The 21,355-nt window shown below is 49.4% G+C and overlaps 2 protein-coding genes across 2 annotated transcripts; both read right to left on the bottom strand.

The window, feature by feature from the left end:
* Nucleotides 1-45: 45 nt before the first annotated feature.
* Nucleotides 46-1,290, bottom strand: LOC131210583 (uncharacterized). The gene is made up of 2 exons (XM_058203852.1): nt 646-1,290; nt 46-575 (listed from the first exon to the last, which is right to left on the bottom strand). Exons 1-2 carry the CDS (start codon nt 1,284-1,286, stop codon nt 104-106), a joined length of 1,113 nt encoding a protein of 370 aa, XP_058059835.1. The 5' UTR covers nt 1,287-1,290; the 3' UTR covers nt 46-103.
* A 7,102-nt stretch (nt 1,291-8,392) lies between these two features.
* LOC131211188 (uncharacterized) lies at nt 8,393-14,290 on the bottom strand. The gene is given in 5 exon segments (XM_058204561.1): nt 8,393-9,880; nt 9,954-10,403; nt 11,138-11,396; nt 11,731-11,770; nt 13,810-14,290. Coding segments are annotated over 5 exon segments (2,718 nt in total).
* Between the last annotated feature and the right edge of the window lie 7,065 nt (nt 14,291-21,355).

The raw sequence follows: 21,355 nt of genomic DNA, 5'->3' as shown, positions 1-21,355 counted from the left end.
GAAAGTGTTTATTTCGCGTTTCAACTAACACAACCGAAATGTGTTGTAATGGTGTTTTGCGATCTACAAAGTCCAATAAATACTTTTAATGTAACAATCATTCTTAGAGCAGGGCATTTGGAATTGCGAGTTGCTCCACGAAATTATCGAATGCGCGATACGAGTTCGTTAGCTCGCCGGTTCCGTCTGCGGCTTGCAATTGCCCAAGAAACCATAGCAACTCCTTACAAACGGGCACCAAATTCGCTACCGCACACTCGTTGAACAGTGTGGAAAACTTTAAATACTTTCTTTGAAGCAGGTAGTCGAAGATTACTCGTGCATAGGATCCGTTGGTGGCTACGTAGTGGGCAAGCATGCGAATACAGAGCAAAAGCGATGCGGTTTGCGATTGAAAACATTTGCCAAGAACGCTCGCCAGATAGTCGAGACATCCGTGACAGATACTGATCGAACATTCGTCCGGCAACGGCTGCTCCGAGGACGTTAAACATTTGTACAGCAAACGAAGTGTGCTGGGATGGAAGGGTTTTCCTTTAACGCTCTGCACGATCTGAGCAAGCGTGTTGTCGGTTCTAGCAACGATAAGAAAAGGAAACTTGTTAGCAACTTGTTCGTTGGCCAATTTTGTACAGAATAGCTTACTCCTTGCCGTAGTTAAGCGAAAGCTCGAGGGTGAGATTAATTTCATCCGCCGCTTCCTGATCAGTGACGGTTGTGAGCAATCGAACCAACGCCACGACCAAACCTTGCGAGAAGAGCACCTGAGAACCTTTCGGGCTCGATCCGACGATGTTCTGCAGAATCCACATACACGTTTGCTGAAGAGGACGGCAATTTGAGTTTTCAACCAGTGTGATCAGGTAGGTGCCGGAAAAGGTTGCGATCTTTTCGCAGCACACATCATCGCCAAGCGACAAGTTGCAGATACATTCAGCGGCCAGCAACTGCAGGTTGTAATCGTGACCCGTTAGCTCCTTTACGATGACGTTGATGGCGCCGGTGATGCGCAGAAAGTGGGAAATATTTTCGCGGCTCTGCTGAAAGCCGTAACTGAGCTGAACCAGATCCATCGGTTCGCAACGTTTCCGGCGCTTGATGCGGCCGGCAAGGCCTTTGATATCGGCTTCGGTGACATTTTCGATCATACTGGTCGCATGGTGCAACTCACCCAGTCCCGCTCTGTGGCGATCCAGCTCTTGCTTGCGTTGAGACTTCTGGTCCCATTTCAGTTCGTTTCGCCGCAGGTTACGATTTACTTCGACAAATAGGCGGCTGTTGTCCATTACTTTTGTGGCTTCTGTTTGGAGCCGGCGTTTACAAAATGACAGCTGTGGCGCGCGCTGTTGATGATTGTTTAAGATCACTCGAACAAGGTGAACCCAAGACCCCGCTGGTTCGGACGGGTTCATTAAAAAATCACTAACTAATTTTATAAATATAAATATATTTCTATAATATAAAAATCTGAAGCGCATGCGATGCCGCAAAATAACATCGTGAGTACTACACATCACGCAGTTATGAAGACGGAAGACGGAAAGTACTACGGATTAGTACGATTGGTCAACGGGGATTTTGCTCCGAAATAATCAATCTCTGAATCACGTTAATTATAAACTAGACAGGGAGAGGGAGAATATTATTTTCATTTAGTTCCTGGTCACGCACGTCTTTATACTGTGAGTGTAATTTGTTCGAATTTAAATACAGCTGAGCCCAACGGTGGGTTCGAATCGACGTACGATTCGAAATACTGGCAGCACTGGTTATTCGAGCACTGCATTTCGTTTGAATAACCGTTGGTTAGTTTTGAATTTAACGCATTTTTCAACCGATTTCACAACTGGCACAGCTCTCGATGGTACTCAGTGAACGATTTTATCGAACTGTTGCCCCCACAACTAACCCCAAGTTCGCTACATGAGATAAAATATGAAGGAATATGGCCCAAAAACATGAAATAAAACCACTAGTGTTTGCCATTGGGTTTTGTTTTATTTTTCACATATCAATTTGTAACACATGCTGTACCTCTTAGCCGACCGCGGATTTCTGTTTGCCAGTTGGTTTACTTTCTTCAAACTCTCGAAATCACTGAGCGGCCCTTTTATCGACGGCTCTAATACAGTGCAAAACTCAAATCGGTAGTGGAATTGTGTGTTTCATTTAGGTTTCTCTCTTTTATACAATTTATACAGCACTAATAATAATGTTTAAACAATTCGGGTTTCTTATACGACATTTGCTTTTTATTCTCATTAGTGTTGCCATTACGATGCATCCCCTTATTCGATTCACTTTCATTGTGTGCTATATTGATTATGCCTTACTTGCCTTGCTTTGAATTGTTTTTGTTTTTTTTACTTTCAGTATTCTACAAACCTATAGTTACTTACTGGTTATATCTCGCCCCGCCACATGAATTACTTGCACTACTTAATAATAGCTTAAATAGGGTTCGTCAAGTCTTGTCGCAAACGTTCGCAACCGAGCCACGTGCACAATCAATTCTGTGAAAGCTTATCTCGCTCTGCTCCGATTCAACTAATTACAGCTAAAAGTAGCATAATAACAGCTAAGATAACGTGTGTAGCTCAAGAAAAGTTTTGCATGGCGTAACTTTAGTCCGTCGAAAAATGTTTAGCGCAAATTGGGCAGCGTTCCTACCGTTTCTGTAGCCAATTGGAAACAAACCATTCGGCCGGCCATTTTGCTGCGAGCCCAGTAACAGTTACAGAGTGGAGATTTCATTGGATGGTTTTGGATTTGTATATTGTTTTGCTGGTTGCAGGGGAAGCTTAGAGCAACTTCTGGGCACTCCAGTCGCGGCGATGCAATGGAACTGATGGAACGCTATCAGTTTCAACGAATTACATACAGACTTCTGCACGGGCGCATCCTTACAGGCGTTTTCATGTAATGGGCAACAATAACGGGCAATGGAATCGGCTACAACTCCACTCTCCATGCTCTACTTTTTTGTTTCAGAACAATAGTGAATATCTGCTTTATTGATCAACAGTCAGCGGCTATAGTGTTTCATTTCGTTCTAAATGTTTGTTTGCTATGCTATCAATTTCGTTTTTCGATTTCGAATTCTACCACCATTTATGCGCGTGTTAACAAAGGGGTGTTCCTAACAGAATCGGCAAACAAAACCATGGCGGCATTTTATTCGCAAGCTCCCATTTCTGTTGGAGTAGATCGGTTGTGTTTTGAAACAATCACAACTCACGAAGCACGTTTTTTTTTCTGTTTCGCTGGATAGATCATTCCGATTCGTTATCGATCGACTGTAAGCTCAGTGTGAGTTGGTGTTAATTCCGTGTTTCAAAATCATACATGCTTATGATAGCGAAGCAGTAGCAAAGGTCATACTCGCCTCTCCTACAGAGCGTCGGTAAAATTAGTTTCCTAGAATGGATCCAAGATATTTTGGGACTCAAAGGGGGCGAACTATTTAAAATGTCTTAGAGTTCAACAATGTTACTTAGTTCCAGCTTTGTGTGTGTCTTCTTTTTGATTCGTTTGACTATTTATTATATTGCGAGATTATGTATTTGTTTGAGCTATTTGTTCTATTGTTATCTCGTTCGATTCTCGTCGAAACAACTCATTCGGAACTGTTTGTCATGTAGTAATGACTTACTCTTCCATTATTATAACGAGCGTATAACAATTCATATCGTTTACCACCGATGCTATGGTTTACAAATGCGTTTGCAGCCTATTGTGCCGCATCTATTAAACTATGTGCCAACTCGTCGTAACGTTTAAGATATGTCCGATACCACCCAGTGACTATAATATCGAATGCAAGCCGGTGTTGCCACTGTGCCTATGTTTCTCTTAACAAGGGGTTGATCGTTTGCTTCCGGTTTGATGAGAGTAAGTAGTTGGTTAGCTCCATGTTTCCAAGTGGTTTGGCTTATGGCCTGTTCCAGACAACCTGTATCGTAATTCAGTTCTACCATTTTAAAATGTGTGCGAAAGAGGTTTCCTGTTTGCACTACGGTAATTGATTGTTTCCAGCGTTCTAGACACAGTGAGAGAGAAGGTGTATCAGAAGTACCTAAATAGCTGCAGAGGTATATTGTCAGTAGTTTGACACTCGATTAGTCCCATTATCAGTAACCGATTTTTGGATGACGGTCGGAGGCGCCTGGCCATCCCTCAATTCCATCTCATAGCTCCAGCGTCGCCCCGAAGCGTTGTCCCAATTTTTTGTTCTGATTGTTGTGAAGCACATGGCATGAAATGTCTCTAAAGCCTATTTAAAGCTACTTCATGAAATTTGCTTACATATTTTCGGTCTACTATCTCTGGCCTGTTTGTGGGCGTTAATGTAGGGTTTTGATTGATTTGATTCGGTTCGGTCTCTCTCGGTTCGAGCCTAAGGTTACATTCTCCAGCGCTGGCTTACATTTTAATTTCGTTCGGTCGGCGCACCAGATATTAAATATTCGGCTTTTACTGTTTTTGCGCTTCACCCGCACTGTACATCATTGTTGTGTTGGTTCTGATCTGTGTTTTATTTGCTTTCCCCCTTCCTTATCTCTCGTTCCTTTCTTTGTTATCAATTTCTAGCTAAATATCAATCGCACCACTTGACAAGCACTTAACAATTTTGAAAACACTGCTACTACCGGAGCTCCGCCACGAGCTCGACCCCTGTCCAACCTGTGTTTTAATACTGTAACGTAAAACAATCTACTCACCAGTGTGAGTGGAATATTCGATTCACAATTTCCGTCATTTTTTGGCCATTTTCGTCTCACAGAAAAAACGTGTGTGTTGTGTGGAACTAAATTTGAAGCACCAACGGCCACAGTGATTGTTTGATCCTTCGCACAGTAGAACACTGTGGAATCAATGGAAATTTGAGACCATGTTTTATTGATGCTCATCTTAGCATGATTTGATCGGTGATTTCTGTTCGATGCTATGTAACCACTTGCTTAGCAGCGACAGCTACGGATTCGCCCTACGGACTAACGTGCTGCAAGCCATGCTTGTAGCACCGGAACACTCAGTGACGCTTCGCCGTAGTACTACCACAGGATAGAAACCAGTATTATGCACAGTTGAGCTCGCGAGTATCGCGCCTAGCAGCCTAAGTGATCGCTTCGACTGCGATCACGATCGAAATCGAGCCCCAGGACACTCGATAGTAAAGGTAGAGCAGTATCTTGAATTTGCAATAAACAGTAGCTAAACGGTAGTATATAGTTTCTACATTATCCTACGACTTGTTCCGCCAACCCGCTTCAATTCCTTACCGTACGAAGGTAGAAAACAAGACAAGACAGGTGTTTGTATTTTCTTCTGCTTTGTTCCGAAATTGACATTCTGATTATCGACCGTTGCGTATGTACTAATTTCTTATCCCAGCACCAGCTTGTGTTAGTGTTTCGTTTTAGATTCGCCCCGCCCGAGGATCGGCTTTCGCGTTAGAATTATCATTATTATTTCACTTTTGCATCCCCATCCCGGGTACGTTAATTTCTTAATTCCATTAAAACGGGTTTTGGTCGTTCACAGTTCAACTCCGAAGGCAACATAGGATGTGTGTATGTGTGTATGTATGTGTGTATAGTACACTGAATCATTCGTTTCAAACGCATACCTTACGATCACCCACCGGCGCACCAGAAGATGGCGCACTGCTAAGATCGCTACTTTAATCATTGTCTTCATTAGCTGAGTGATTGGTTGTGGGTATTACTAGAGTTTTTCAACGTCATCTAATTGTTTTGTTTTCACTTTAGCCTCGAACCGTGTTTAATTCAGTTATCGCCATCACGACAGGGTTAACTTTTGATCTGATAGTTTCGATTTTAGTGTATCGCTTTTTTAGCTCACCAACAGGACTGAAGGACTACATCGCTCGTTACTAATGGACCTGGGTTTAGGCATCTTTATCAATTCTTCCATGCTTGTGGTTTCGTTTCGTTCAACTTCCTGGTCGCTGTCGTTAAGGATCGAGAAAAAGCAACACAATAGTAGAAACTAATTCCACGATTTGAGATCATCTATATATTCGGCTCGGTTTGGTTCGGCTGCCCAATGATAGCAGGCAACCATCAAAAGAACCACATTAAAGAACATGAGTGGCAACCCAGTAGTAATCCGAAGGTGAATGAATTCAACAGTCTGCGCCACCGTACCGTGCAGGTGGTTGTGACTGGAAAACGCACGAGCCCGAGCTGCGGAACAATTTATTTTTCAATTACCAGCGCTTCGCGGAAATGTTTATCCATGAAAAACCACGGCGTCAACAGTTATACGGAAATGGTGATTAACTTTGCGTATGGCTGCAGCACCAGCCAGAGCACAGAGCGTCCCTCTACTAGGTGAGGAAAAATTCTCGGAAAATGCATACCGTGGTTGTTTTATTACGCCCCGCCTTGCGCTGCACCGAGCCATGGAAGTGTTACAGAATCATCCTTTCTCAGTGCGCCCGGACCACCGTCGATAGGTGCCTTTTCTCAATTTCGTTTCCAATTTACCCTTTTGCTGTTTCTTCCAGGGCACTCCACTTTCTTGGGCTCCGGACATGTCTTCGTTTGGCGCTTTCCGAATTCGGTCCACTTCTGGCGAAAGGGGAAATCAGATTCGCCGAAAAACACAAGTTTCTGGTACGGAGATCGTTCGCTCGTTCTCATGAATATTTAAATCATCCTCCAGCACGGTTCACTTTCTGCCTTTTGCTTTCAAATTATTTTTCCACCCCCCTTTCGGTGGCCTTCGTGCGCGTTCGGGCACAGTTTCCGGTCCGCCCGTGTCAACGCTTAACGGCTCCTTCCGTCCGGGAGACAAACCGTGCCCCGGTTTCACTTTGCAGTTTGCGGGCTTAATACTTTCAAACTTTACCACCATCGGAGGTTATAAGATTTTAGTACGTTCGTCGGCGAAGGGATACTTTCAGGTTCTGGGGACAATCCACCGGCAAGCAATAATGTCCCCGGGGGTGCGTGGAAGCTGCCTTTTTTTCATAGACTAAAAGGTGTTTGAATGAGCGGTAAAAGAAGGGCTTACGGATGGAAATGGCTGCTTGATAGAGCGGGTTGATTATGATTTGAAGCACCTTTTCCGTTTCACTTCGATTTTGATTTAATCCGGCAGACGACACTTAGACAGGCAATCGTCAGTAGGTCACTGTTCTGTCCACCTAATTGGGTGAGAGATTCCAAAGCGGTCTAACGTTTTTCCGGCGGCACTAGCGATAGTAAACATGTCAGTGATTGGAGTTGATACACTCTCGTTAGTACACGTTGTGTGGAGCGCATGGTGTGTGCTTACAGTACCGTATTAGTAATTCGCCCAACGAACCATCGACCCTCGTATTTTTTACGTTCTTCGGTAGGCACATATTTGCTACTTATACATACTTACGCCCAGACCCGTACGTTTGACGCCCTCTACGTTTTATCTTTTTTTTGTTTGGTTTTGCTGTTGTGCTATCGGGGTTTTTTTCTGTTTAACTCATTAAATGGTCGCGTTTGGCGCGATCGCTTTGATTTGCTTTGATTTTCCGTTGCTGGCGATCCTCGCATCCATGGTCCAAAGTTTGACTTTCGTTTACAAGGATTTCCACAAACAAACCTCTGATTGGATGGAGTTTTGTCAACCTTTTGTTTTTATCTGATGGTTTCCAGATTGCGGACCAGCGGAACTGGTAGTGTTGGTGAACTGAAACGATTGCCTTTGAACTTGGTAACCTCAACGGCTAAAAGCTGGACGCGACTAAGACAGGAAAAGCGTATGATTTAGGGAAACCCCTCTTCCAATAGTCCGCCCGCGGGTATGGGTATTGTCATGGGTGCATTCTAGTCCCCTTTACAGATGGCCTTTCGCTTGGTCCTTCAGAGTGAGATGTGGAAGTGAGTGAGTGAAACGGTGCGTAGAGCGGGATGGTTCGTAAGATGGTTCATATAATGTACAGCTTTGGCTCGTAGCGCGCTACATCTATCTTAAATTCTCCGAAAGCTCTCCGGGCGGCGGCCTGTTCGCCTGTTCGTTCGTTGTTTTCCCTAAACACATTGGACCCACGGATCGGCGCGCGCTGATCGTAAAACGCAAACTAGAGATCGTTCGTTCCTAAATGCACTTCTATAACAGTAACAACGGCCTCCCCCCTCTGCAGCTCGCTCGGCCCTCGGGTCTGCTGGGCGTGAAGTCGGAGGACGACCTGGAGGACGTTCCAGATCGCTGACGCGGCTTCCAGAGTTGGACACAGCTTTTTTAGTCTGTTCTGGACGGATCGATGGAGTGGCTGGATCAGGACATCGACAGAGAAAGAGAGAGAGAGAGAGAACTGGAAGGCGAACCACAGAGCGGCGGAGTGGGCAAGGAACGGAGAAGCGGGATACGGTGCGGGATCCATTGACTAGAACAGTGTCTCCTTGGACCACTTGCGGGACGGGCCCGGTATGCAGGGATCGTTGGCCGGTGTGGCGCCCGACGAGGGGTCGTCCTCGTCGTCGATCGCCAGTATCGGTAGCTCGAGAATCACAGAGGGACTTTTGGGGGCACTATTGCCACCGCTGCCACTTCCACTCCCCTTCACGATCACGTTCACCTCCACGTTCCGCTGGCGCGCGGTGGACGCGGAGCTCGAATCCGTCACTCGTTCGCTGCTCGATTTCTGCTCGATTGCCCGGATGCTGTTGCGCGTCCGCGCGGCACTACAGGCGGCGCCCGTCCGGGGGTCCGCGTCGGGCGGGGCGTGAACGGCCACGATCGGAGCCCCTCGGCGGGCCGCCACCGCCACCGTCTTGGGAATGGCACCGAGCGGTGATTGTCGCTGCTGCTGCTGCTGCTGGCTGCTGTCATTTGGATGCTGTCTTTCGATGATTGCTTTCGTTTCGATCCGGTTCCCCACGCTGTCGGAGCGATTGCTAATTGAAAGACTACTTAAATAGCTAGTGTCAGTGGTTGGCTGTCGCTGCGGTGGCGGTGGCCGCCGCCGCCGCTCGTCCTGTTCGACTTCGTACGTCGTCAACGGAGCGGTCGTCACGGTCGTACCGATGGCGTATTCCTCGTCCTCGTCGTCGTCGTCGTCGCACTGCGCCAGTGTGGACTGTCGCCGGTAGAGGGCCAAACTGCGCCCCCTGGCGTCCTCCGCGTAGCCCGCCTCTTCCTCGTACGGCATCGTGAGGCTCAGCTCGTCGCTGTCGGTGCTGAACTGCTGCAGGTCCTCGTCGGTGTCGGCCCCACTGTCCTCGCCGAACACCGAGTCCGAGCCGCAGCTCTTCGGTTCCGTGTCCTGGCAGTCGGCCGACGACATCCGGAACGAGCTGAGCGACGCCAGGGGTGCCCGGCGCACGACACCGGCGCTGCTGCAGCTGCCCGGCTGAACGGTGGTGGTGGTGTTGGTGCTAATGCTACTGATAAGCGCACTATTGCTAGGGTCCCCGGCTGGGCCACCGGTGGCCCACAGCGGGCGCCCCACGGTGCCCGCTATGCTCGGGTCAACGAGCCGCCCGGGATGTAACGGGCCGAACCCGTCCCCGACCGGGTACTCCGAGATGCAGTCGATGGAGCTGTCGTCGTAGGACAGGGCGGCAGACGTCGTCCGAACCCCGCCGGAAGTCCGCGCCCGCGAGGTCGACGGCCGCTCGAAGTCGAGCGCGGCGCGATGGGTGATCCGCTCGCTCGGACACGGCGACGATTTGGGCGTCGGCTCGATGATGTTGATCCCCGGGTAGAACGGTTCCCAGTCGGCGGTATCATCGCGGCTCTGCTGCCTCGACGGAGACCGCGAGATCGGTGGTAACGAAGAAAGGCCCAGCGTAATGGCCGAGCACCGCCGCTCGAGGAAGGAGCTCTCGGTGCTGCAGCACGTCATGGCGCTGCTACGCCGGGACTCGTTGCACTGACGGGAGAGAGAGAGAGGGAGAGGGCGAGTTATTGGCAATTGTGGGGGGATAGAGTCAAGGATCCAGTACCTTGCTCGGCACGGACAGGTAGTTGCTCGGGTAGCCGATCTCGGCCGTCGTGGTGAACTGGTCGAACTCGTCGTCCGCCTCCTCGCCGTCGGACTCGAGCACGTAGTCGTCCTGCCCGAAGCTGCCACCCATGTTGTAGGCACTGAGGACCCGCGACGACACCGACACGCTGTTCCGGTGGCCGCGCGTGCTGCTGTACGAGAAGCGCCGCGACGGGTTGAGCAGGCTGCTGTAGCCGCCGCTGATCGAGGACATGCGCCGGCCGCGGCTCAACATCGGCGGCGCACTCACGTTCCCGAGCGACATCAGCCGATCGCGCTGCAGCCCCGGGTAGTTGATGTTCAGCTCCTCCTGCAGCAACGAGAACGCCGTCGCCTCGATCGCCTCCTGCAGTTCCCGTTCCTCTTCCTCCTCTATTACCGCCGCGGCGACGGCCGCTATCGTGGGGTCCTGCAGAGAAACCGAGAGTCAACAAACAGAGGTCACAGGTCAGTCAGCAGTCAGTGTCAGTGGCTGGGGGAGGGGATCCGTGTAAATAAAGAAGCCTACACGGAGAAGTTCCGAGGAACTCCCTTCACGTCCTGGGGCCGTTGTGCTTGTGGGCCCCGAAAACACACAACCGGAGCTCGGTTATTTCGTTGTCGTTCAAAAATTCATCAACGCATGTCGCACCGGCCTGGGTTGCGTAGGCTGAGGGGACCGAGAAAATAACATTCGCTTTATCCTACCGTCAGGCGGAACACGGGATTCCTTCATTGAGGTACACTTCATTGTGGTGTTTTGATGCGTAGACATGAGCGGCCGGGCCAATCTCTCTGGCAACGAGTTTATCTAGGGAGGGGGGATCCAGATCTGGGACCGGGTAAAGTTGTTGTAACCCTCAGTTGTACGACACACCGGGAGCGGGATCCAGAAGAATCAACATGGCAGGGAAATAATATGCTAATTGAGGTTGCGTAACGAGCTTCCAGGCGGTCGGGCGGGAACCCAACGTTCCGCGATGAGGATTAAGCTTCCCTCGTTCTTTTTGAAGCCCACGGAGGCTTCGCTTACAATTTGCGGAGAAGCAAATCCTGTTGGCTTTCCGGAAGCCATCGGCAGCGATTCGGGTTCAAACCGAACCCGGGCGCTGATAGATTTCCTGCGACTGGATGAATAATGACTGCGAGTCCGGGGGCCCTTACCTTCAGTGCTTTGGCCGTCGACCGTGTGCGGCTCTTGTAGATGACGAGGAACACCATTAGGCCGAAGAAACCGCCGAGCGTGGCCGCTATCCGGACGCCAGTCATCACGTCGTACGTGGCGTAGAACTCCATCCTGAGCCGCTCGCGTTCCCGCTCGACCTGCGTTTGGTTGCTGGAGAGACGAAACGACGGTAACAGGGTGGCTTGAGGGGCCAGGGAGGGTCCGGTGACGCCCGGCGTTTCACTGGCCTCACTGGGCGGCCAACGCAACATTCAAGGAAGCCATCGATGGACAAGCCCCCGAAAGAAGGATGCTCGTTTCGAAGGAGTTGAGGTTAGGTGGCGGCGGAGGACACAATGGGTTGACATCGACAGAAAATAGTGGACAGTACAACGGAAAAACAGCCACACACCCACACATTAAACAGGACAGGATCGAGATAGAATGAGAGAGAAAGAGAATAAGAGAGAGAGAGAGAGAGAGTGAGGAAGAACGAGAAAAATAGAAGTAATGACAGATCGACAGAATGCTGAGCGGTGGCGAATGTTAGTTGACGCTCCGTGACGCTCACCACCTGAGGTCCCGGCGGGGGCTAGTGCCAAACGTGTGGGGTTGCGTGGGGGGGCGGGGTGCTATTTTAGTGTCAGCAAAAGTAGCGCATTACGGTTCGGTCAGGCCACTTTAATTCCCATTTTTCCCCCGATCTCGTCGGTCCAGCACCGGCCAGATTAGCATTGTCATTTACGGTGCAGGGGATGCAGGGACGGTCCTTTCGGTCCGGGTGCTGGCGGCGTCAGGGCCGTGGAATTTTGGGCTCCCGGAGAGGCGAAGACGGACTGCTATTTGCTGAACCAAAGGGAGGCAATCCGACCGCGGGGTCGGTGGGATTAGTAGCGGGAAGATTTATGGGTCAGCAAACAGCAGGTGAAGTGCTGATATCCGGGATGGGCCCGGCCCGGCTCTGTAACGAGACGAACGCTGTGTAAAACCAACAGAGCGGGCAAAAATGGCCGACCACCGACCGTCCCTCTTAAAATGGAGAGAGTTTCGTTTTCCTTTTTTCCCAGCTGCCTCGCGCCCAAGTGGGCCAAGTGGGTGAATTTAATTCGAAGGACGGTTTATTATTGAAAACATAAAATTATGACTGTAATATCCAATTTATTGATGCCCGTGTTTTATGTGACCATCGTGGCCCTTCTGGAAGGGCAGTAAATTTTGCCAAGTGAAGGAGCAAAAGCGATAAACTTGTGGCGCGATGGTCGAGTTAGATAATTATCCGGTGCACGAGAGTGCGCCGTAAAAAGAATTGCTTCCGGTGGCTTCCTACGGCCGGGAAATGATTCTGTCGAGTAATTGGAGGCCCTCGGCGGGGGCCAGTATATTAAAATGTGAAGATCTTTTAGAGATCTGCTGAAAGGGGGATAGAAGGGCTTTTAAGGCGCTCTCCGGAACGATGAGATAAGGCATATTTGTACGGAGCACCAGGCGTCTCCATTTGGCATATTTTTGAAGCGAATTTAAATGGGAGGTTTCGTGCACAGTGTCTCGACTAGCTTTAGCCGAGCTTTATTTGGGGTTGTGGTGAGTTTACATAGTTTTCTGTTTCTTGCAACATATGTATTAATTTTATGGCATCGAGCCATGGAAGATTCTTTTGAACCCGTCGAAAATGTATTGCTTGCCAAATAACATGCAGTGCAATGAGATAAAATCAGCTTTAAGCTATCAACGAACCTATTCAAATATATAATGCACACATAAGGGAAGCGTGAAAGATAGGTGGTCTATTGGCTTCTTCAATTTACAAGCCACCAGGCGTCTCCATTCACTCAGAAAACCAGGCGTCTCCATCGCACTCAAATGTACGATGCGGTAGAAACTACTTGCATGAAGGTTTGTGTTAAAATGGCCATCTCTCGCTCTCTCGATTCCCATTGCACAGGGTAACCTGGCTATCTAGCGCTCTTCCTTTCAAAGAGCGACACAATGCATCCTGCGCGTAATGTAGCGGAATGATCCAATTGGAATGCGGAATTCGCCGGTGTCATTGGCGTCCGTGCAAAGGCAACCTGGTCAGCATGTGGCCGTGGGAAGATGTGCACTAATGAGACCACACGCATCGCTCCCGACGTACGCCACGTTTGGCTCGGACCAGGAACATGATAATCCGCACCGCACCGGGCTCGGCTCAGGAGTGAAATGTGAATTAGATTACGAAACCGTTCGTCCACCGCAGACGGGCAGACGCGGCTTGTTAATTTGTTGACGACCACTGACCGGGGCGGATCGAACGGACAAGCAATAACGAACACAACATGCAACATGCGGTTGAAAATGAGCTCCGACCGGCCAGCCGTCCCGTTGTTCCGACTTCGGGGGAGCAATCATCACCGGCGGGTCGGCCAGGTGGTGTAGCGTTAAAGTTTGTGGTCGTGCCCATGCCGTGGCCCAGATATTGATCCATCTGGTTGATTTGAGGTTAAGGGCGAGGTTTAACGTTTCACCGGACGGCCATCGGATGGGTCAGGATGTTTTTCGTCGTCGGGTCTGTTAGCGAGACGTCAGAAGGCTGGTCGATAGGTGGCCATGCGGAAGCGGATACGGGCGGATAGAGGGTGTAACTCAAAGCGAATCTACTGAAGCGGGGGATCGGGAGAAGCTCGGGCGCTACCGTGTTACCTGAACTCCGGCGTGAAGTTGTTGTTGTTGGTTGGTGTGGCCGCGGTGGAAGAGTGGATGCGAAACGGTTCGCTCGCACCCGAACCGGTCTCCGGGGCGTCCCGGGGACTGCTAGCGGGGGCTAGCGAGGAGGCGGCTGGAGCCGACTGAAGTGTTGCGGTTCGGGGCGCCTGTAGCTGCGGCCCGGTGGCTGCGGGAGTGGAGGACGACGCGAAGGCTGCGGTCACCGAGTCGCGACCAGGATCGGCGCTCGACGACGACGTCGAGAAGGACTCCACCGGCGTAGACGCCCAGGGCGACCAGGCTGGCGACGAGTAGGGCAGGGAGGGCGATGGGTGATAGTAGGGCACTTGCCGTTGATGGACAAGTGGCTCTGACTGCTGCTGTGGCTGCTGTTGATGGTGAGGTTGCTGATAGAGTAAGGTCGGCGACGACGGATCTGACGCAACTGACCGTCGCGCGGCTTTTCCCATTGCTATGGAAACATTCTCTGGAAAGAAGCAGAAGCAGCACGGGCGTAAGTAAACTGGCCGATGAAACAGAATTGTTAACAAACTACGCCGCGGTCGGCAGATTTGGGCCCTCGACCCGGTTTTACGAGAATGGTGTCAAAAGTGAGGCTATGTTATGATTAAAAGGCGCTACCAGTGCCGAAGGTCGGTGCCATAACAGTTTACGAAACTGTTGGCGAAGCCAAAAGTTGCCCAAAACTTTCGTTCAAATTTCGCAACCCGGCCCCAACCTGGTTGTGCTTCTGGGGGTTTCTGGTGGGTTTCGGTTTCAACGTTCAACACAATCCCCAGCCCACCGTCCATTTTCTATTTGGCTCAACATCAATCTGTTTGGACAGTTGCAGGATGTTGCTGTTCGGTTCGGGTTCGTAGGTTTTTCTTCTTCTCGCGATCGCTGAATCAAAGGCAAAGGCAAACGAAGCGCAAATGGAACGCAGCATATGGGCGCCAACGGCCTTTGGCTGCGGTGTAAACAGCAAAGGAATTTTTGTTTACTCCGAGCAACTATTTCTATTATCTGTTCGAATTCGGTTCTTCGGTGAAGTGTGTAATATTTCCTCTGACTCAGCGGGCGCGGAGCTTGATTTGTTTTGTGGAGTTTAGAAATGGTTTAGAGTAGGTTGCAGATTGCCCGTTTTTCAAAGTAGCGTCCAAATGGGACAAAGATGATGGTTCATTCAAGATTCACTCTTTCATTTGGTTATAGAAAGATAACGGCTAAATATTTGTAGATGCTCGATCGATCGATCAATAACTTGATTTCTCGATACTTTACACGCTCATGGTTTCTGCTTATTATAATCCTTAGGTATCTGTTAGAACGCCCAAAGCCGTATTAGCACCAGTTTCAAGTTTTTTACTCAAGCAGATGCAATGTTTGGGTTCAAACTGACGTCTTTCGCTTGAAACCCGACGGGACATTGGTCACAGTTTCGCCAATTGTTGAACAGAGCGAGTAATTAAATAACTATCGAATATAACAAATATATGGATAATGGTTGTTTTAATTGTTAGCAGTCATAAATATTTAATTTTCTGATTCTACTCAAGATTTCAATCGCCACCGGTGAATAGATTATGCACTCGGCACAAAAACTAAGCTCCTTCGGGAGATCGAGGCGAGTAAATGATGCACAAAAGCGATACCAATTAAGACTGCAAACAGTGACCGCACTCGAACCATTAGCGCAATTAGCTCGGAGACAAGGTCTAGGACCCTTCTGCTGCTTCCACCCCGGCCCGGCCCGGTCAAGCCAATCGAAGCAGAAAGAGTGGCCACTCCGCTCTAATGAGTGGCTCCGCTCCGCAGGACGAAGACTCGGGTGCTATTGGTCGATTTTGCAGTTCCGAAATCTCGTGCCGGTGTGCCTGAATTCGAGCTGCCTTTGTGTTTGTCGGACACACCGACAAACTCCGACCCGGGACAGTTCGTATGACAGTCCAGGTTGGCTAACAAAATGCGCACAGGACTCATAAATCACCGGGCGAGCTGTTGGGCGCTCTGGGTGAGCGGTCTCTGGTCCGTGTCTTTCGCTTTCTGAGCTCGGTAGTTACTGTACGTGCGACAGGTCAGGGGGATGCTACCTTAACGTATCCAGATTTGTCCAGAGTGTTTAACAGTCAGTCTCCAGTGACCATGGTTGCCGTGTCGCATCAGAAGCCAAATGAATTATGGAGCTACGTTCCACACGATCCGTGGGGCACTTTGGACGATGAAGCCGGGGACAGCTCGTCGCCCAGTTTAGTGGCTGTTGATGTTTGATAGTGCCACGGTGTACAAATTACTGCACCAGGCACCAGGGCCAGATACTTTTGGCACCTCTCCCATCGTCGCTCGGCGAGGTTTTATTGATTTATATGAATATTCATCGTTGTCCCTGCAGTTTCAAGCACACGGGCAACGTATGTACTGCAGCCGGTGCCACAAGAATGGCGACAAACACGGTTCATGCATGTGTTCCTGAGTGTGTGCGGAACTCCGGTGGTTCCGGTGGTTGTTGGTGGGTTAAAATATTATGCTAGACGGTTATTAATTCAATTATGTTCGCCAACGTTCGCGGTGCTCTACGACCGTGACTCGCCTGCCGTGACCGTGGCTGCGGTAATGGCCAATGATCAGGACAAATTAAAGGTTATCGTTGATCACGAAAGAAGTCAATTAGCGTTAGCGCTTGCGTTGCGCTGCGGGCACCGTGGCGGCGGCCAAACGGGCGGAAACATGGTGGCAAATTTGATAATAGCGATAAATAAACATCGATAAATGGCAGCCGCACTGAATAATTCATTAGCGGCGCAACACTCGCGCGGACGGTGAGCGTGGAAACTGACACGATAATGTGCGCTCGCGTATTAAGGGATTCGGAGCAAATTTACGAGAAGTAATTGTAATGCATTGCCACTGCAAAAAAAACACGGTTTCCGGTCGCTTCTGCAGCTGATGCCAATCAGATGCCAGGGCCGGGCCAGTGACGCCATCAAACTCCATCCCATAGCGGAACGGAATGATTGGCAATAAATCACATCGCTCTGTGGTTGGTGAAAGAAAACTGGCGACCAAGCTCAAGATGAAGTGGAGAAAATTGCATCAGCACCGTTAAAGTCGTTGTAACCGCAATCTCGTTCTGGGATTCGGCAACGGGACCCTGAATCGTGCTTTCTGCTGCAAAAAAATGTCGCGAATCGTATAATAGCTCGATGGAAACGAAAAAGGGAAGACTCTACCTACCGTGCCATCGTTTGCCATGGCCCAGGTGCTGAGCACTGAGTATTATTAGCTTATGCGGAAGAGAAATTGCGGAAAGATTTGAAGGATAAAATGGATTCAAATTGGGATTGATTGGAAAAATGCTGTGCAAAAATCAATAACCCCCAGACGGAGCGACTTTCGACCTTTGCCAATACCGGGCCAGATTATGGGGCGAAAAGGACCAACCAAAGGGGATGTCAAAGAAGAACCGTTCCGTTTCGTGAAAAGTACTGTGAGCGAACCGGGGGTTAATAGAGCAAGTTCCCGATTGCGATAGTTATTGGTTTTCCATTCGGTTTCGAAATAAAAACAACTCTTGCTACATAATGATTTTTTCGCTGCCAAAATAAGCGACAGCAACTGATGGGGCAGCAAAACATGAAAGTCACATTAAATAAAAACGGATTTTAAAAGGATTGATTGGGCAGGGAAAATGCAAACCAAAATTGCTTCGATTACCGGCACCGGTGCGTGGATCAAATAGGGTTACAGATAAATTGATTGATGTTTCATTTTTGTCCTTTTCTCTCTCTCTCTCTCTCTCTCTCTCTCTCTGTGTGTATCACTGTGTTCAGGTGCTGTGCCGGTCAGTTCTTTCATTTATTTAAAACGACCGGCATTGATGGGCGATTGTTGCTTAACATGCACTCAGCGAACCATCGGCAGCATCCGCGGCAAGTTGACAAACGAAAGTGGACATTAAACACGGGGTACTATCGATCTCGTTTCGCGTTTCGCTGGGTAATGGAAAATGCGTGTACATCCTTCACTTTGGCTTATGCGCCAAGCGAACGGCGTGCAGCGCTTTAAATCCAACACAAACTACGTTCGCGTTGACTTATACCCGTTCGAAGGACAAGTCGACCCCGGCGAGTAAAGCCTGCACCAAAGCGTGGCTGGGTGGATGCTCTACCTTAGAATCTGGGTCAGGCTTCACGAATGAATTTTACCATACATTCATTAATCATACCGCGGGGTTCGGAGTCGGGCGAAGTTGCGAAAGGATGGCTTTTGTCTCAACGCGTGTCTGCCACTGACGGCGACGAGTCTGACGACCGGCAGGGATTCCCATTGCGCGGGGAAATCAGGTGCACGACGGGTAAGACAAATACCCTCCTTATCTTTAGCCAGCGTATGTGGGTCTTGAGGGAGAAAGATGACTTCTGCAGGAGAGTTTAATTTTTTTTACTGCCACTCGTTTGTTTTCTTCTTCGGCGGCGTGTTAATGCGGGTGCTCCCTTTGTTTGCCGTCAGCTAACGTGCACACCATTTACTCGAAGAACTTTTCCAGACAAGGTGCGGCGGACGTCTGAAGCGATCAGTCTGTCAATTCCGCTACAACTGCCGGGGTTGCCGAAAGGGAGGAAAAGCTGTCCTTCAATGGAAGCGCGCGTCAAGCGTGGCAGGTGCTTGAATGGTTCGATTTGAAACAGAGATATATAAGGAGCGCTGGAGACTCCATTGCAGGGCCCTATGTATCGATGGATTGATTTAAGAGTCAATGTGGAAGCTACATGATTCGAAAAGTTACAACAACAATTTGAAGAATGTTCCATAAGACTTATTGAAATCTTCGACGTAGCCCAAGTACGTAATTCGACGCTTTACTCCTGGTTCGCAATTGGCTTCGGGCTAAGTAATGGATCATTCATCATCGTCCGCTAATAGAAAGCGCTGATAATGAGTGACGGTAGAAGTGTCCTCTCGCAATCGTCACCAATTGATTGAAATCAAACACCTGGCGGGGTACTAACGTCAGAGACCGTGCCAGGACGTCGGATGGCTTCCCCTAGAGTATTCTCCTGCCTCCATGCAGCCCATGTTTTGCCCGGTCGACCGCCGTTTTACGGGCCGCGAATCGAATCCCGACGGTGGGCCAGATTAGAGTAAATCGAATCGAATGCTAACCGAACCCGAGGAGCAAGGACGACATCGGACGCCAAGTGCGTACCATCGTCACTGTTATACGCTGTTATTGTTTCGCCACCGGAATAACGCCGATTTGCCGCTGATGTAAATAAGCCAGCAGCCACCAGCAGGTCGACGGGGAGGACCCAGTGCCGAATGTTCGCACTCGGTACACAGTTTATTCGTTCCCAATCACCATTTTGGGCCGATGTAATCAATAAATATGGCAAAACGGTGTTCCTTTCGTCGTCGTCGAGCCGAGCCGAGGAGCAGGTTGAAAATTGAGATCGATTTCGGTGGGATTTCGGTCGGTGATTCCGAAAACCTGGACCGTACCAGGGCAGCAATGATAACAGATCGGACGGTGTTTTCATCCTGTTTTGGTGTTGCCTTTTGCGGAGTGGAATTGGAAGCGTAAATACCACTCTTTCTCCTGCGGCTCGTTAGTGAAGTATCGTAGCATCATTTTCACGGCTTTCCAGGTGAAGCTGGTATCGAGTTCGGAGGGAAAATGAGCTTAGAGGAAGAGTGAAGGCAGGGTGCAAATTGTCTACAGGCGGTCCGTGAGGTTTTCTTCAGCATCGGCACAGCTTTGAAGGGCAAGAGACAGGCAAAACAACGACAGCATCACAGACGAAACATCAAAAATCGGGACCCACAAAAAAGGGAGTATTCTCCCGTTCATCACACATACGGTACGAATTTCCCGTATGCGAGTGAGAATATTGGGAGAATGGCTACCCTCTCGATGTGGGGAAAAGTTTTTCCATTTACGCCATGTGTGGATAAAATCTGCTTCCCGAGAAGGTCCTTGTGTGAGAGGTCCTTGGCAAGATACGATGATCGATATCGGTTTCAACTGTTCAGGCCACCAGATTGCGCAATGAATATTTTTGGATTAACATCTTTTTTGCCATACCCAATCGAAACTCCATTTCGAAGTTCATGGAGTCAGATTGAAGCGTCATTGTAAATATCGGCACCGGCTCGATTTCGTCACAATTTTTATCCAAAAGCGCACAGCTTTAAATCGGACGGCAACGGAGACCGGTCAATAAACGTCCTATTAAGATCTAACGCGTGACAGATGATTCGGGCCACAGAGGCCCGACAGAGGCCGATTCGATATAAATATATGAAAGTGCCCGGTAGGTGACAGTTGATTTATAAATCATTCGCGGAGACGCCAGACACCGAGAGATATTGTTCGCCGACCAGCGACCATTAATCACGATTTCTAAAGGAAGCGCCCCACAATATGTCGCCGAATGAGTAGACGAATGCTGCAAAACAACCCCGAACCGACCCTCGGATAAAATCAATTCAATCGAAATTTATAGCACATGGCCCTTTTTGGGGTGGCGAGGCCCAGGGGAGACCGTCGAATAAAAATGTGGCCCACGGGCGGTGATTTGGAATCGCGCAACGCGGCGATTCACATTCCTTCGGTAACGAAACCAATCTAATTCCGGCGGTCCGTTTTGACGACTGCCGCGACGGGTCCTTTGAGACCCGAAGAGCGAGACAGTCAGTGAGCGAGCGAGAGAGAGAGCGAGAGAGAGAGCGAGAGAGAGCGAGAAAAATCTGGAGTAGAAAATCTGAGTAGAATGCGCGGACGCGACAGACAGGCGGAAAATAAATGGCGAAAATCTGACAAATGATACCGATCCGTGGAGTCCGTCCCCGAAGTGGGATCTCAGAAATGCCGCGAGGTTTTCGTTGAAAGGCGAAAAAAATCAAATTACGAGTGTTATGAAAACTTGACCCACTTCGTTCGGGGGCATCATTAGCGACGAAGGTTGGGCACTTCATCAGCACAACGGCGCCACGATACAAGCGAGAAGAATCCTCCAACTAGCACCACCCAGAACTAGTTCCTTGACAGTCTACGGGAGTCGTTGCCCTGGGCGGACATGAAGACCTTGCCGCTAGGTCTGTGGTGCTCTTGGAGACAGCGATGACTTGGTGGCTCCCGACTCAATCCACGCCTGTTCTTGTGTGGCGTTAATGTCTTTACGAGCTTGTCGCCTGGAACGTTCGCTTTATGGAACGTTATTTCGCCCAGTTTGATAGTCATCGTGGCGGGAGAAACGGCGAAGGACATTACAACCTCGCCGTGTACCTGGCGGGCATCGTTGCGTTGATCATCGGTTCGATGATAACAGCAATTTTCGTCTTTTTATGACCATTTTCTATTCCCATTGCACGTTATCGATAGTCCCGAGTGCATGGGCCGATCGGAAGTGGATCAGTTTTTCCCCATTTCCCTGTATAAATCAAATCTAAATCACATCTTTTAGTGGTTGATAGTGTTGCAGTGCTTCTGTAAGTAGCATTTTCGTCAGCCAGTGGCCATCAGAGGGGTCGATAAC

Source organism: Anopheles bellator, chromosome 2, assembly GCF_943735745.2.
Source record: "Anopheles bellator chromosome 2, idAnoBellAS_SP24_06.2, whole genome shotgun sequence".
Taxonomy (NCBI): Eukaryota; Metazoa; Arthropoda; class Insecta; order Diptera; family Culicidae; genus Anopheles; species Anopheles bellator.
This window is presented reverse-complemented; position numbering and strand designations above follow the sequence as displayed.